The sequence below is a fragment of the Chelon labrosus genome (assembly GCF_963514085.1).
Source record: "Chelon labrosus genome assembly, chromosome: 12".
Classification (NCBI taxonomy): Eukaryota; Metazoa; Chordata; class Actinopteri; order Mugiliformes; family Mugilidae; genus Chelon; species Chelon labrosus.
Window position 1 is genome coordinate 8738869 of NC_140345.1, and position 17760 is coordinate 8756628.

Sequence of the window (17760 nt, forward strand, 5' to 3'; positions counted from 1 at the left end):
AAAAGTTGAGTTCTACATGTACATTTCTTAACCTAAATAACTGACTGAAGGTGGAACAATATAAGTTAAAGTAAACATAATTTAAAAGTAAAATTACAAAAAAAGACAACAACAGTTTACGTTAAGAGATAAGGCTGGCATCAAGAACAAGAAATTCAACACCGATTTATTTAGTCTCTTAAGTGCTTTCTGACTTCACTAGCTTGTCGCTGCTGAGATCAATTGTTTCTGCTTCAGTTGGGGTCTCAGTTGGGTCAGCCACAACATTAAAACCACTAAATGCCGAAGTGACTAACCTTGATGATCTCTCTCCTCTCTCCTATGTGGCTGTGTAACCACCACCTGGTATGTACCAACCATGACTATGGTTGGACCACTTTTCATACATACATACTGACCACCGCAGACCGGAAACACGCCACAGGGGCTACAGTTTTGCTCTGACCAGTTATCTAGTCATACCAGTCTTGTAAAAAGTCTCTCAAATGTTTCCCACTTCTAACACATCAACTTTGAGGACAAAATGTTCAGTTGCTGCCAAATAATTCCCACCCACTGATGGGCCTTCATAATGAGGTAAATGGTGTTATTCACTTCACCAGTGATCATAGCCAGGTGGTCTTTATGTTATGGCTGATTGATGCATGTTTTCTGCCAAAGATGTTTATGCATTCACAGTACATATACAGGAGATTGTGGGGTAGCGCGAAAGGGGTAGTAAAGGGACATGTAATCCAGTGCAACAATGTGGCTCACTGATGGGTTTTTAGTAGACCAACAGTGGACAGTGGTCTCTGCTGCAGAGGAATAAGACAATATATATTTTACTATTTACGAATTGCTGACAGTACGAAAATACAGACACCACTGAACTATAGCTACAGAGCACAGTGTGCCGTGTTCACTTGTGAAGCTCCTTCATTAAGACTGATTCACATCAAAAGTAATTACTCAAGTAAAGAGCTACGCCAGTGTTTTTTTTTTTTTTTGTTTTGGCTTAGTTGCCAACACAACACTGATTACTTGAGCTGCTGTTCCCATTAAAGTCCTGCAGGTGGCAGCAAACCATCACCCACCTTCAACTCACCTGAAAGTCTTTCTTTAAAAGAGGAATAAATAAGTCCAATTCAAGGGTCATAAAAATAGCTGCAGTGTCTCCCGTCAGGGAGGGACAAGCAACGTTTAATCAGTTGTCCCGCACCACTCGTCCTCCTGTGGCTCTGAGTAAGACCGGAGGAAGTTGCCAGTGCAGTATCCTGAGTTTCCATTGATGTGACTGGATTCAGCAAAGGAAACTGAAGGCTTCAGTTTGGAAAGGCTGCTGTCCAAGCTGTGGTGTATGTCGCAAATGACTGGACTATCATCTGAGAAGGAGAAACAAAAAATCAGTGTGAGCGACCTTCAGTGAAGACATGTTTTGGCACTATGTTAACCGTGAGACAGTCGTAATGAGCTGAGTGTTTCTGTCTCTGGAAGATTGTCAGACTTTTCATAGATGACATAGATGAAAGGAAAGACCAAGACAGACAACGTAAGACACATGTTAGATAGCTTCATTTGTGCTCAGCTTCTAGGATTGTCCTGACTGTAGACAAAGACAGAAACATTGCACTTTGTTCATTCAAGAAAATGACCCAATATTACATATCTGTGAGGTGCTAAAGTAAGTGCACCTCTACATCTATAAGTTAATTTCAAGGCCAAATTAGAGTCCATGTGTTCAAAGTGTTTTTGATCAATCTAAAGAGACTCGGTGTTGTTCAGTTCCCTGTTTAGGTTAAAACAATCAGGGATTTGTCTCAGTATGATCTTCAGAACACATGTTTGTGGCAGTGTATGATGACATGGACAAAGGAGCTTTCTGAGGAGCTAAGAAAAAACAAGTTGTTGTTGTTGCTCATCAGGCTGGAAAATGTTTCAACAAATCCACAGACGGGCAGATTGTGAACAAAGGGAGGAGATTCAACACAACTGAAAAGCAAGACTCATAATAGTCTGAGAGGTCACAAACGAACCCAGGGTTACTTCTAAACAACTAAAGGCCTCTCTCACATTGACTAATGTTAATGTTCATCACCATCAGGAGAACACTGAACAAACATGGTGTACATAGCACAGTGGCAGGGACAAAGTCACTGCTCTTAAAAAAGAACATTTCTGCCCATCTGCAGTTTTCTAAACATCATGTAGACAAGCCGGAAGACTACAGGGAAATTGTTTTGTGGACAGATGAAACCAAAGTAGAATTGCTTGGTTTAAATCAGAGACGTCATGTCTGGAGAAAACAACAACACTGCATTCCAGTATCAGAACCTCATCCCATCTAAGAAACGTGTGTGGGGTTGGGGTGGGGTTGGGTGATGCAGTAAGACAGTCCAAGTACATGGTGTTAAAGAAGAACAAAGTGAAGTCAAAGTCTTGACCTCAGTCCAATAGAAATGCTGTGGAAGGACCCGAGCGAGCAGACGACAGATCAGTAGTTACTGGAAACATTTAGTTGCTGTTATTGTTGCACACCAAACAAGGGTTTCATTTTAACAGATGATTCATTTTCTTGAATAAACAAATGCTAAAACATAACATTTCTGTTTCATTTCTTTGTTTGGGATCTCTTTGTCTACTGTCAGGACACACGGATGTTTCATCCCTGTTTTCAGCTGTGTGAAACTGCATGTAGTTTGAGCTTAATGCAAACTCCAGCTCACAATAACACACCTAGTATGCTGACTTAATATTAATACATGCATTTTCTTCCATTTTAGCATACTAACCCATGCTAACTAGCACTCAACAGTAAATGTAATGTTGAATTGTCGGTAGTTTTGCAGTTATTTGGACATAAATCAAAGCACTGAATAAACTAAATTTGAATTTCATGGCAATATATGATATTCAAGTCAGGACCAAACTGGCAGACAGACGGACTGACAGACTGGCATTGCCATCCCTAAAGAGCATTGCTAAAAAGTAATATTGTCTTTACATTATTGCATTTCTGTGTTCACATTTAATTTATACGTTAATCTTTTGTCGTGACTAATTTAGGAAAATTTTTGAAAAGTTGTAGAAAACTGAAAACCTGGAGTGTATGAAAGATTTTATCACCTGCGTCAAAGAGAGTTAATTTGCATTCATCAATGGTGCAGGTCTCTTGGCAGTGTGACAGCTCGGAGGGAGAGACGGGTGGTGCTGGAACCATCTCCACCAGCTTAACAGGAACACTGGATCTCACTGTCACACAGAGAAGACGCCACAGACACGGTTAAAGAAAAAGAATACAATTTAACCTCGCATGCACCCGATTCTGTGGAAAAACACACGCACAACTGGTCCGTAGGTGGCAGTAAAAATCTTTGAAAAACTAATACTCAGCACACTCCGTAGCACCATTAATAATTGTGCTTTGCATGTTTTATCTGCATTTTTCTGCATGTTTCTAACCTTTAATCTGTCTCCTTTTAGACCGTGTTCAGACATGCGTCATGCTTAAAGTGTAAATGTTACAACATGATCAGATTACTCTTGTGACCAAGGTGCTTATTCAGACAGGAGACAAACACAATACAACCCAGTCCTCAAGTAGTATCTACACTAATACTGAACAAACTCTATGGTAAATATTAACATTAACATAAAGTGCAGCAAAAATAGGGGGTCAAACCAAATGGGACAGACACACATGAAGTAAAGTAAATAAAAATCGAGTCACAGTCATCAGAAGAAGACTTTGTATCTTCTATGGTAATGCTCTTGATTGGAATATAACTTAATTGGATTGAGATTAAGCGACTTTCAGGATCTTCTGCTGAGTGAAGAAATGTGGCCTAATACATATTTGTGCATCAACAGAACCACCATGTTTGTCAGATGCGATTGCACTTTGGGTTCCTGTTTTTTCTTGACACTTCCCTCTTTCCCTCATTTTGACAGAGGCTGGTTTTTATCGACCTATAGACAAATCCTCTGAGGTTATATTCAAGTGCCCTCCTGATTATTGATTAAAACAAGCCTGTATCCTAGATATATTTCTTCACGTGAAGAGCAGTCTTGAAGGGACGATTTGATTTTGACAAACAACTGCCATCAGTATCGCTCTCTTGATAAATGATGCATATATGTACGAACTGTATGAGTTATAATTCCTTGGAAAGGTACATCTTTATTAATAAATTTGTAAAAATTGAGATTTTCCGCAGCTCATTGTGACTCAAAACTGAAGCAAAATTATCCATTCAGCATCAAACACTCGCCTCCTGTTTTACTGAAAGGTGGTTGTAAAAAGAGTCAAAGTGTTCCTTTTTCACCCAGTCATATGTGACTCACAGCTGTCAGGGTAGGTAACAATGTCAAGTATTTTGGGCCAAAAAGGTAACCATATAAGGTTGTCAAGCCATTGCTGCAGTAATATGCAAGTTCCATTCACAAGCATGGTTTACCAACCAAAGACCTCTATTTGTTTTGCGTCACATGGTTTGTGGTAATATGACTTACTGCCTGCATCACACGTGTTCTGAATCATTGTCTCTTTTTTTGTCTAGCTTCCTTTCAAAGTCACAAGAAATAAGAGATCCACATCAGATGTTTGGCCTGAATCCAATCCAGTGACACGTCCCCTCCAGATGCATTTTAAAATGATGGACTGAAGGTGTGATACGCTTATCAACACACAGATTAAATTCTTCCTCGCTGAAAGTCCAGACTCTACGAATTTTCATTTCCATAGATGTAAACATCTACTCAAATCTCATTATTCTCAAGTTTACACATAACGCGTAAGCAGGATATTGAGCCATGATTGGCTTCTAAATAGTCAGCAAAGCTTTCTCAGAGCATATCTCTGAGTGAAAGTGACCACCGCGAAACTTCCTCTCTTTAGCAGATCAATATGAAAACAGCTCTCTAGTGTCAAATTCTTCACGGATATGATTCTGTACAGTGACGTTCAAACGTCCGTGTGAAGCAGCAATAATCAGAATGAGTCTTTCAAACTGAAATGAAAAAGAAAAACCCAGCGGTGACCTATTTTTTTTTCTAGGAATACAAACATTACAGTGAGTGAGTTTCATGGAAGCAAATTCACTGGAGTAAATCCTAGAGTAACCCAAAACCTCAGTAGATACAACCGAAACTGTCAACATGGCAGAGCACTACTATGAGAAGGGAAATGTGCATTTTAGTAATTTCTGTTGAATTAAGCCGCTGAAGATATGCTGATATGTTTGAATACGAGGAAAATACTAACATACTGTAGTGACTAGAACAAAGAGTGTTTTCTCTGCCCCAATGAACCTTATCAGTTGTTGTGAACCCAAATGACTCAAAAACTCTGATAATGCCATGTGAGATTTGAAACACACATCAGATTGTGTTCTTGAAGACACATCTCTCACTTTTTGTACTTCATGTGCCGATTCCAGTATTAGCACATTACTTCTCTGGAAATACAGTAATTGTCTGTGAAATACACTGTCAGCCAAAACATGAACATTTTGTGACTGTGCTGCAGACGTAGGACCTGTTTCTCAGTATGAGTTAGCTGCCTGTGAAGTGTGCGTCACATTATACCAAAAAAGTGTGTCAAGCTGAAGCTGTACAGGATGTGGTTTCCCCATTCAGCCATCCTCCTTGAAGCTCATCTAGCATCACATTCAACAGCTGTGCATTTCACCAGGTTACAAGACTCTAAAAATATACTGCTTTTGTGCAAAAGACCAACAGAAATCACACTTCTTTGTGTCTACATTAATGAACTCCAAGCTGCACTGAATTCTAATTTACATAATGGTATCAGACATGCAAATATGTCTGATTTTCTGTTATTAATACACTGCAAGGAAACAGTGGGAGGGTTATGTTTGAGCGAGATAAGTGACCTTCAACTGTATGACTTCAAAGCAAATCAATCTCACAGTTGTGGCTAACGACATGAGTAGTTACTGCTGGTGAGTAGGCATGCTTGCACACGTCTTCGTCGTTTCATCAGGAAGATTCTTGTTTTACAAGAATCAGAAGAAAAATGTAAGAAAAACAAAGTTAAAACACGACACACGTGACACGTGGCACACACCTGTTTTGTATGATTTGCGTCTGACCCTCAGGAGGAGGAGGACAACAAACACGACAAGTAAGGTCAGCACGAGTCCTGACCACAGGCCTGCAGGTAACATCCAATGACAATCTGAGAGACAAAGAGAAAAAGAGGGCTTTTAGAGGAATTATTTTACACAAGAATTTCCATAAGAATATTGTTACTTCTTGGCGAGGAGGGATTACTGAATACTACTCTTGTTTCCCAGCATGGTAATGAGTACTGTAACTGCGACTAAAAAAATTACAATTTATTTATTTATTTATTTTTTAATATTTAAATATTTGGTAAATTATCATCACAGTAACTTGACCCAAATCAGACCCCTTCTGGTGACATATATAAGCAGCACAGGGTGCTAAATAAGTGGTTTACGTTTCACTATAATGTAGATGTAAGATTTTATTATACACATTTTAGGCATTTATTAATGTACTCATTTTGTGAACAACAGAGGCACATGAGCAAACAATAAACACTGTCTCTCACTTATTGTTATAACGTATAACTATGAGTGTTCATTTATTAAGGTATAGCTGCCTATATGTTTGATGAAGTAAACGCCATCGAAAACAAGGTGGGTGCCACTGTTGTCTCCGTTAAGAGTAGCTTTTTCCTTTTATGTTAAGACTTTTTTCCCCCATATAAGCGTGATAAATGGGTACATTTCCTGCACGTTTGATCTGTTTTAGTCTGAGGCATACCTGCATATTCTACTCACTTTGTGTTTTACTACTTATCTGACTGGACTGAGCTGAATAATCTGTCTCAGAGGCTGATATGACAGAAATGGAAACATTAAAAAACATGAGCGTAGAATGTGAAAACACACGAGATGGAAAAAAAATTCAGTCTTGTAAATGTAATGAAACCGCAACAACTACATTTACAACATAGTGAAAATGAACCTTCATCAGATCCCCCCTCAACAGTACCCAGGTTTTGTTTTTTTATATAGAAAAATAATCTATGGTGCCTGTGATTAAATGGATGTAGAGTGTATCAAATCTGACTCTCTTGTTTTGCGGCTTAAATCTCAATACGTAAGTACCTTTGTAGCCATCGGCAGTGGCTTTGGAGAGGCAGTTAATTGAAAAAAGCCTGGCAGACACATGTCCCAGCAATCAGTCCTTTTGGCCACGCTAGTTGCATAACATTAAGGACGAATGGTCAGTCGACCACTTTGGTCCAGACTAAACTGTTTGGATTGGAACTAAGTTGTTCTCAAAGGATGTAATAGCAATTCTCTAATTTCACTACAAAAATCCACCATGACTTCAAATTTGTGGTTTTGATGCCCTTCTCCACCTCAGGATGAATGACATGACAAATATAGATAAGTACATATTGTCCAGTGATATGGATTATGAGTAAATGCCCACAAATGGACACAGAGCTAATGTATTGTGGAGCAAATGAGCACATGATGACATTAACATCTAACTCAAAGCAGCACTGTACAGCTTAATAAAGCCTCTAATGTGGCTGTAGACTGCAGGCCACTCTTGACAACTGCAGCTCCATCCTCATCTGCACTGTGAAACAGTCCTCTGAACCTGTCGAGTTTCTCCAGGGAACTGCATCCTGCCTTAGCTGCAAAATTCCTCAAATCCTTCTACAGCCACAATTCAATGTTGAAGCCAACTCTCAGTTACACCAACTTGTTCATATTAAGTGTTATCTCCAATCACGCCAAGGTATTCAAAACCACCACACCATTAAATGCTGTAAGAGTGGTGAGCTCTGTAAGCTCAGTTTTATTGTTATTATAAAATTCATATAAAGGTAGCTTTAACCTTTATTCTCTAAAGGTGAGCATTGTGTCACAACACAATTGCCCCCATCTCCCATCAGAGACACACCAGCTGCTGCATTACGCTGTTTCCATGGAATAATTTCCCATCTGTACAACCTCTGCTTCCCTTCCTAATAACTACTCATGAGACAGAGACATGAGACATTAGGTCAGCAGGAACTCAGTGAGTCACCCACAGTAAGAACATACGCTGCATAAACTGCATAAGCTTGTTTTTTTAAAAGATAAAAAAAAAATACTGAGATTTGATTATAATGTCACGATACAAGTAAAAAATCAAACAGTAGACCTACTGGATTTGAAGTTCCCGCAGACGACATCAGTCTTAGAGGTCCCTGGAATTTTCACCTCTCTTCCATAATCCTCACAGCTAAAGAAACAACAGCATAAGGCAAAAATAAACAACTATTTTTTTGTGTGTGTGTCACTAAAATTTTGTAAAAAATAAAGAAAACTCAGACAAATCAAGAAACTGTTACCACACTATTCCTACAGTGTGGAAGAAATATAGTTACAGTATCGTAGGTGTGTTGTGGGATGTTGGATATTTCGAGTTTGTAGACTGAACCGAAACCAAGACAGTCATTTCTACTTTGTGCTGATGGCTGAATAATTCAGTCACGGTTTACCAATTTGCATAGAGTACGCAAGCCTTCACCTTTAATAATAACAATAATAATAACAGTAATAGTGGGCACATGGTCTTGCCTTGTATGTGCTTTGCAGGGTGAGTGGAAATCTGAGACGTTGCTGTAGGTTCCATTTTCACACGGAGCACAGACTACATCATTTGTGCGAGTGGCTGCAAGAAGGAACAGAATCAGTTGCCAGTTTGTACGGGACTCTGGCCAGATGTGAATTTCTGTTGGAGAACATGATCATTTACTTTTAAAATAACCCTTACCTTGAACTTTGACCCCAAAACCAACTTCACAGGTGGACAGTTTCTTGCAGTGGTCACAGCCATCATTAAAACAGAAGAAACCTGTCACACACTCACACACTGTGTTCTGTGCAGCTGTGCAGTTTATTTTAATCTGCTGTTTATCTGAAACAGTGAAAATGAGATTTTTTTAGTTTTTGGAGTATACTTCTTTTCCTTGCGAGTGCATGTGGGTGTGTGAGAGACTAAATGACGAGATAAGAGCTTCCACTTTCTATGTCTTCAATGTAATGTATTTAAATCGTCTTTAAATTGAAAATGTAAATTCCCCCACTGCCTTAGAAATGCGTGCTAACAATACTGTGTAAATGTAAAACTGAACTAAGCTCAGTGGACTTCACAGCAGTGAGTTAAAAATGGAAAAGGGGAAGATATTAAAGAAGTGGATTTGTTCACACAAAGAAACAACTGCAACACATATCTTATTACTTTACAAGAAGGCAGCAGAAGGAGAAGAGGAAGGAACTTTGCTTCTTGCTTTTTGAGGCAGACAGAATACATGCATGTGCACTTGACTGTACTGTATTTGACTGACTTACTGGAATTACAGTTCTTGCAGACATGACAACGCGCCAAGTGATTTTTCGTGTCTGTGTATTGCCCAGGCTCACATTTGGCACACTCTGTTTTCTTACTGCCGTCGCACTTAGTTTTTTGGTATGTTCCTGATGAGAACAGAGAAAACAAAGAAGTGTTTGATGTCATGTAACGCAGTATACTATATACAGTATGTGACCAACGCTGCGCTTTGCAGAGTCCTGTAAATAGGTTTGTTAACCTAAGAGAAAATAAATGTTAGTAGCTCAAAGTTTGTGATGTTGACTGACCTGCAGAACAGCGATCACAGCAAGTCCCATTTTCGAAGTACTTATCCTCACCGGTGCAATTCATGTTAGCCATTAGTAGCACATTCGATTACAGTGGTCCTCCTTTGTTTGAAATATCAGAGTTTAAGCCACCTCTGTATCTGACGTTCTTCTGACTCCACTCTCTTTCTGACGTCTGATCTGGCTGTGACTAAAGATTTGTTTCCCCTCCTCACTCTGAATTACCTACTGCTCATGTCTTTTCTGATCCTACACAGTGGAAAACCCCAGTGACCCTCATTTGCTGTTTTCCCCTTCGTCTCTCTATCTCTGTGTCTCTGTCTCTCCGCGTTTCCTTCCTGTCCTACCCCTCTCACTTCGAGGTAAGCTGCGCATGTGTTTCCGTAGCTACAGGACCAAAGGCTGATTCTGGCAACCCAACGACACAAAACTAAGCAGCACAATGAGACATTTCCTTTCTCTACTACACCCCTTCCTTTCGCTCCAGCTCCATTGTTGGCACATGTTTGTTCGGAGGAATGCTATTCAGCAAGAGAAATTATATAGTTGCATCTGCTCTGAGAAGTTTGTGGCTCACTTTGTCTTCCTGCCACCCCACTAACCCACAGTCAGTCCCTTGTTACTGCAAATGCACAGAAAAACAATCTGCAAATAGATTCATAACTGCTTACGGGTGCAAAAATATGACTGCGAAGCGAAGGGGGGCAACAGGAAGAGGGTGATCTGGAAAGTAAATTAATAAGAAAAAGGGGAAGAGGAGATGTTGAGGTAGTTTATTTGAGAAGAGATTTGATCGGATCACGATGCTGAGATTAAGGTGGGTCTGAAGTTTTGCATTTTTGTACAATAAATCAGATGATTCCTCCACGATGTTAGTGCATTTGCAAGAGATGTGTGTAAGATGTTAATCTGGTCATTGCATTGCAACTTTAGTATATTTGTCTCATCAGGCTTTCTTCCACAATTCAACCAGTGTTAGTTTTTTCATTCTGTTTCACCCTTTGATTTTCTTATTTTACTCACTTTCCCTTAGTCTTCTGCTTCTCCTGTTCTCCCACTCCACTTATTCAATGCTCCTGGGATGGGTGGAGTCTCCGGGGTATCCCAGTGGATACTTGCCTCATGCCAGTCTAAACTGGAGCAGGTGTGCCCCCAAAGGTCACACCCTCTCCATCAGGCTCATCCACCTGGACCTGGAGGACAGCCAAGACTGTGAAAATGATGCAGTGAAGGTGTCATGATGAATACTTTAAAAAGGCATTGTTACCGCATGATATCGGCACTCCAATTACACCCTGTGTCTTTTATCTCCAGGTCCTTTCAAACGGAAACCTGATTTCAGTTTTGTGCGGAAAAAGGGAATTTGAGGAGCTTCAGGCCACCGTAAATCCCTCGCTCCTCTCCGCTCCAGGTGGCTGCCTCACCCTTCTGTTCCACTCTGACTACTCAAACACCAAGAGGCACACTGGCTTTAGAGGCTTCTACACTGTCCAAGGTGAGAAGTAGTGAAGAAAAAGTATTTAAAACACTGACTTGTACTGTCCATTGTATTTATCCTTATATCTATATATAGAGGGGCTCAGTTTGTTGCGTGCATACACACACAATTCTCTAAGGAAAGTTATTTTTGGAAAAGAAATCCAAATGGGTGCAGTTTATAGTTGCTGAAGCTGATCCAGAAAAAAATTATTAATTTAATTTAATGTATTTGTATCAAAAATAAAAAAAAAGCTAATTATTAAATTAGAGATTTGCACTAAACAGTTAAATTTAATGTAATAATGAGCCAAATATATAACTAAAGCACATGCCTCTGTTGACTTTGAACCATCAAGGCTTTAGGTTTACTTCAACGGTACTCACAGTGCTACAATGACTAACAACTTCAAGCAGCGGAATCACGGGCCACTCCACTGAAAACTGTCCATCACATACAGTGTGTTAGGGAGGGACAGATGCTGGGGTTAATTCTTTTTTTCGCCAAATGCAACGTGGCAAAACACGCAAAAAAAGCAGCAAGGTTTTAAAATCTGATATTGACATGTTATAGAGTTAAATGAGTCTGACAATGAGCCACACCTGTTTTTACATCCAAACTTTTTAATTTCCTCCATTAGACTTTGACGAGTGTGAGGATGACCCAAACAACGAATGCACCCAGTTCTGTCACAACGTCATCGGAGGCTACCACTGCTCCTGTCGCCACGGTTACCACCTGGCCGAGGACAAACACACTTGCACTGGTAAAAATAATCTCAATGGCAGAAAGCGCTCAATGAGGAGTTAACAGGTTAAACGAAACAGAGCAAGACAAATCAAGGAAGAAGCCAGCAAAACTGAAACATGAAGTGAAAATGGGAAAATAGAGGAAGCAGAAGTGATCGAATGGGTGGAAAAAAAGAGGCAGAGAGGAGGCTGATTGTGTAATACTTATAATTATGTTGATTAAACTGATGATGGGGATGACAGTGAACTCTTATCTTCATCACAGTGAGTTGTACTGAGGACCTGTCAGGGCTGAACCAAGGTGACATATCCACTCCCTCCTGGTCTGGTTCGTATGCAGAGAACGCAAACTGTCAGTACACCCTGTCAGTGGAGGACCACCTCCAGCTAGAGCTGCAGTTCTCTGATGTTTTCGATGTGGAACAAAGCCCTGATGGTCAGTGTATAGATGCACTGAGGGTAAGTGTTGAGCCAGAATATGTATTATGTCATAAAAATCTTAACTTTACGTGTCAGGAAAGAAACAGGAACTATAGACAGAAATGTTGAAAGCAAGGACTTCACATCGAGTGAACATCCTATTTTGGACGTTTAAAGACTCCCAGTGTTACGCATTTGCGTGTTTTTTTTTTTCTTTGTATATAGTCCCTGTAAAAAGTACTGACTCTTCCCCTTAATCATTTTAGTTTCAGTGTCTTAAAGCATTAAACTCAAGTATATTTAATCAGTTTTAAGTAATATATATTAATGAACATTATTGCTCTAAGCCATTCCTCATTAGCTTTTTTGTGCTTGGGGCAAAACAAATCTTGTACCACCAAGTTATAGTAAGATTTGTGCAGAATGAATCTGGCTTTTCTCCAGGATTTCCCTGTGTTTTCTACATTTATTTTTTTCCTGAGAACTTCAAATCTTCTTGCCCTGTCACACTGTCTTCCTTTTTCTCACATAAATAGACCAGTGGCTGCTTGCACTGTATCTCCGGTCTCCGCCTAAAAAACTCCTACACATTTGTCATAAGACTCTTGGTGCCCTCCCACACTCGTCAGTTGTGGCTCTGTGCAGATTTACAGTCGTGTCACACGTCACTCTGCTTCTTGGCCAGAGAACCCACACAAAACCTGGAGGTGTGTTCTGGCTTGCGTCCTGTCCTGTTCAAAAACCAATGGTTCTCCCACTAAGCGAAAATCAGGATGTGGTGGTAGAACTGTTGGTTTAAGTGCCGCCTTGAATTCTGAATAAGCCAATAGTGCCAACAGCGTCACCAGCAAAGTGCAGGGGGAACGTCACACTTCCTCTTCCATGCTTTGTGGCGGGAACCGCACATACAGATGCCGTCACTTCACCCTGTCTGTGCCGTAGAAACTAAAAATCACTGGAATGTCCATTCCCTGTGTTTCTAGCTCAGAGTTTTCTTGTTTTTACTGGTCTCCCCCTGATTCACACAGTCTCCTCCCGTTATCTGGTGAATCCTGTGGCTTCTATTTCGCTCCCTCTCTGACTCATCTACTTCAGATCATTAACACGCCTTTCTTCAGTAGTTTTGACTTATGCTTAGTGCTTATTAAAAAAACAATCTTCAACCAAAACCACTTCTAATGTCATTTCCTTATGTTTCTTAGTTTAGCAATCAATGCTTTTCTCTCCCTCTCAGTGGTCTCCCCAGTAGTTGTTTGACCATGAAGGCCTGATTCACACAGTCTCTTCCCAACATTACTTGATGTGTGTCTGCTACTTGAATTCTGGGAAGCACAGATGGGGCCTTTCTTCTGAGATCATGTTAATTGTTGATTTCTGAAGCTGGTAATTTGAATTCATTTATCACCTGCAGCAGGGGTAACTCTTAGTCTTTTATGAGGCGATCCTCATGAGAACTACATTCATTGTTTGATAGCTTTTGTGAACAATGTGGTTCTTGAATAACTATCACCAAATAACTTTTGACAGCCACTCCTGGTGACTAACTTGTGGAGTTGATAATAACATTAGAGAACAAAGCTACTATCAAGGCAAATAGAGGCTAATTTTAGGAATTTAAATATGTGACATACTATAAAAACTTTTATAAATAAAGAAGAACCCATGAATGAGAACATGTGTCCAAGCTTCAGACCAGTAATGAGCCTCTGCATGTTTCACCAGATCACAGGAAATAATAATTTAGTGACATTACCTATTTACCTGTTGTTTTGTTTGCAGATTGAAACCCCGTCTGGCACCCTGGGACCTTTCTGTGGCAACACACCTCCCCCTTCTCCTCTCCTCACTCATTCACACAATATCAAAATCCGCTTCACATCTGATGGCTTCGGCTCAAACATAGGTTTCACTCTCCACTTCACGACCAGAGGTACAAAGGCCTCCTCATCTGACCCACAACAGGAAGAGTATTTGTTGAGAAGCTTGTAATAAATGATCATCACTGTTCTTCTTGTATGTTAATTGCAGACAAGGTCTGTACAGCAGTGGTGACCTCAAACTCTACAGTGACTCCTCAAAAACCAGAATATGATCGGGGTGAAATAGTGACAGTAACTTGTGACGTTGGCTATGTTTTGAATACTGTGAGTACACAGACAAGCATAAACATAACACTTGATGTAAAAGTTTAATCAGGTACGAAGTTAATCAATTTCTCCTTTTGCAAAGTAGCAAGGCATTCAGGACCTGTCAACACAGTATGAAGCTACATGCCAAAGCACCGGTAGATGGACTCCCAGTTACACCTGTGACAGTGAGTCTGACTGCAACCAATGTCTGTCGTTCCAGTTTGTGTTTCTTATTTTTGTGGACACTTTCATAATGTTTTTTTTCCTCCATGTATACAGTTGTGGATTGTGGTTTTCCTTACGTCCCTGATGATGGCATCCTACAGCGGGTGGGCTCAAACACTCAGTATATGGACAAAATTCAGTTTAACTGCAATTCAAAGTACTACGCTCTGGAAGGAGATGGTGATTATGGGACACTTGGACACATTTATTTTGGTTTTACAGATCTATTATTGTCTCACCAATGTGCTTTCTTCTTCACTCTTTCAGACACGTACACTTGCAGTGCTAGTGGAGAATGGGTATCAGCTGGCGGAAGCACTAAGATGCCTAAATGCGTTGCAGGTAGGACTATAAATGCCTTTCTTCTATTTTTTCATAGCAGTCACCAATCATTTATAGATCTGACCATATATTTCTTTATTTTTTTGTGTGTATTTCAGTTTGTGGAAAACCTGAAACATTCAGTGGAGGTATAGGCAGAATATGGGGAGGTGAGACTGCCAGACCTGGAGACATACCTTGGCAACTTTTTATTGCCAGTCCCAGAGGAGCAGCGTCCTTGATCAATGATCGCTGGGCTGTTACAGCAGCTCATGTTGTGGAAGGGCTTGAACAAACGTCTTTGCAGCTCTCAGGTGGACTGATAAATGTAAATACTGAGAGGCCAAATGCTGTTAACATAGAAAGTGAGAAGATCATAGTTCATCCAGGCTACACTAAGGGTCAGCAAAACAATTATGACAATGATATTGCTCTGATAAGATTTACTTCCAGAGTGAACTTTAGCCCAAATCTCCTTCCCATTTGCCTACCAGAGGTAAACAGAGGTGTGCTGGTAAATGAACAAGGCACAGTGTCAGGCTGGGGTTTCACAGAGGATAGGAGAGTGGCACAGTCTTTAAAATATGCTCATATTGCAGCCTACGCCCTTAGTGATTGTCAGAGAACGCCAGTGTTGCCAAAGAACAATGAAGCCATGACTTTTACTAATAACATGTTCTGTGCTGGAGCAGATGGGAAGGACAGTTGCAGAGGAGACAGTGGTGGTCCTTTTGTTTCACCTATGCTGTCTGGAAGCAGAGGGCCTTACTATCTGACAGGCATTGTGTCCTGGGGATCCCCCTGTCGGCAGCTGCGCAACAAGGGTTATTATACCAAGGTTGGGAATTACGTAGAGTGGATTAAGAAGACAATGGAGATCGAAGACAAATCTTAGAAAGAGAACGAATGACTAAGAAAACTATTAGCTATTAAATCCAATAATTAAATCTGATTGAGGCCTATACAATAATAATGCTTATGAAAATAAACAGCTTGTAATCAAATGCGCCAACATTAATAACTCAATGACAATAACAAGTTATGTCTACACAGTTCATCTTTGTATTAAAGGAAATGTTTGCAAATCACTCACAGATATTGTGTGTTTTATTGTTTAAGAGACACCTACATAAACTCCTGCATAGTCTTTAACTTGCCTCTTCTGTGCTACAGGTGATAAGAGACGACATTCAGGTCTATCACATTTTTAGTATTTTGACACCCACGCACTATTTATAGCGATGATTGCAATTAATATCACAACTGAAAGTGTTACCCCTATTCATATCTGTCACATTAAAATAAACTGACCATAATAAGTTACAATGCAGTGTACAGACAGACAAAGGTGTTTTCACATTAAAGACCTATGCATGAGTAATATGCATGTTTATAGACAACCATGGACGACCAGTAGCTCCCTGTAATAGTGGTCACTGAGATTTCTGAAATATAATGGTTAAGACTGTAACCTTGTATCCAATCTCTTTAATAAACGTGGTTCTGAAGTTATTTATTTTTCTCAGGTTGCAGCATTGGAGAACAAGTATTGTTCCACTACCACTTGGTGGTGTTAATTAATATTAAGAGCATAAAATCAGATTACGTTTGTTAATTGTGCCTTGTGTCTTTTTTTTTGTAATGATCTGTACTTTTTTACTTTCCTTTGTATAATTGTTGTAGTGCTGCATTCAGTAGCATGTGTCATGAAAGAGGTCTTATCGTTGCAACCTCTTCATATGGTATTTATAAGAGTCAGAAACACTGCTTGAAAATTTGAGATGAACTGCCTGGTGTTCATATAACTACGGGAATTTAGTTATTGTACTTTGACCCTCTAAACAACTTGAGTTACTACTGCTCAACACGTGAGACACAGCTCATGTAGGCCATTAAGGTATCCTTAATATCCTTAAAATCTTATAAATCAGGACACACACAAACGTAATACAAATAGTTTTGAAAAGGATGTAACTTAAGGTTTCCGGGGATACCATAAGCTGTTTCATGTGTCCATTAGCTATAAATGCATTTTTGACGAAATGACATGAAAAAGATGCTCCAAATTACAGCAGAAATGAATTGAGTTTCTTAACGTTTTTAAATTTTCTTCAGCATCGAAGCAATCCAGTGACAGTTATCTCCACATTTATAGATGCTGTGCCTACGAGAGGTGCTAATAACCAATTCGGCATACTTTTAATGCTAATAGTTTGCCACATTGCTAAATAAACACAAAAAAAATTTAGGTTAAGCTAAAAAGTTAGCTGTGAAGCAAAGAGCGAACTTGCTGCTACCATGGCAACATACTTCCAGTTTATTTCTCCGCAACACCTCAGAATTCTGGGAAAATATTAAAAAGCAAGCAAAGAAACGCTGATGGGACACAGCAGAAATATTCTCAGTTTAAGACTGCTTTGGGGGCATAATTAATTAATGCAGCAAGCATTAATCACTTTAATTTACACGCAGTGTTTTCACAGAACTAATTAATCAAGAGGTCAATCATTTGTTTCAACGTGTTGACAGCTGTTTTACCAGTGGCTGTCTCGCTTTAGGTGTTTGAGGACGTCATAAAAATGTAAATAACTCCCTCTAGTGGTAGAATAAAAATTGTGCCTGAATGACCCCGGAGTTGAAATAAGCAGTTTGAAAACAAAATCAAACAGGTTATTTCTATTCCTAAGTTATTTTCAAATGTTAATTGTCTATATTGAGATTGAAATTCTATGATTTATTTGACTTAAATTGTATACATCCACTTG

General features: G+C 39.7%; 2 protein-coding genes across 2 annotated transcripts; one reads left to right on the forward strand and one right to left on the reverse strand.

The window, feature by feature from the left end:
- Positions 1–68: 68 nt before the first annotated feature.
- On the reverse strand, positions 69–9807 carry LOC311497416 (tumor necrosis factor receptor superfamily member 5). Its single transcript, XM_084557716.1, has 8 exons — positions 9675–9807; positions 9387–9512; positions 8809–8952; positions 8613–8706; positions 8198–8274; positions 6068–6178; positions 3106–3231; positions 69–1364 (listed from the first exon to the last, which is right to left on the reverse strand). Exons 1-8 carry the CDS (start codon positions 9745–9747, stop codon positions 1183–1185), a joined length of 933 nt encoding a protein of 310 aa, XP_084413842.1. The 5' UTR covers positions 9748–9807; the 3' UTR covers positions 69–1182.
- Positions 9808–10351: 544 nt separating this feature from the next.
- LOC311497413 (mannan-binding lectin serine protease 2-like) lies at positions 10352–17588 on the forward strand. Its single transcript, XM_084557713.1, has 11 exons — positions 10352–10491; positions 10708–10906; positions 10989–11169; positions 11792–11917; positions 12166–12359; positions 14100–14250; positions 14349–14464; positions 14553–14634; positions 14729–14854; positions 14942–15016; positions 15115–17588. The coding sequence occupies exons 1-11, from the start codon at positions 10478–10480 to the stop codon at positions 15888–15890; spliced, it is 2040 nt and encodes a 679-aa protein (XP_084413839.1). The 5' UTR covers positions 10352–10477; the 3' UTR covers positions 15891–17588.
- Positions 17589–17760: the final 172 nt, after the last annotated feature.

What these genes read in the sequence shown, in the direction of transcription:
- LOC311497416 (XM_084557716.1), bottom strand. Translation starts at nt 9,747, where the DNA reads ATGGCTAACATGAATTGCACCGGTGAGGATAAGTACTTCGAAAATGGG. An exon ending in CTGTGATCGCTGTTCTGCAG is followed by an intron (nt 9,513 to 9,674) that starts GTCAGTCAACAT and finishes TGTTCTCATCAG; the next exon opens with GAACATACCAAAAAACTAAG. An exon ending in TTTTGGGGTCAAAGTTCAAG is followed by an intron (nt 8,707 to 8,808) that starts GTAAGGGTTATT and finishes TCCTTCTTGCAG; the next exon opens with CCACTCGCACAAATGATGTA.
- LOC311497413 (XM_084557713.1), top strand. An exon ending in TCTCCACTTCACGACCAGAG is followed by an intron (nt 14,251 to 14,348) that starts GTACAAAGGCCT and finishes TGTTAATTGCAG; the next exon opens with ACAAGGTCTGTACAGCAGTG. An exon ending in TTGGCTATGTTTTGAATACT is followed by an intron (nt 14,465 to 14,552) that starts GTGAGTACACAG and finishes TTTGCAAAGTAG; the next exon opens with CAAGGCATTCAGGACCTGTC.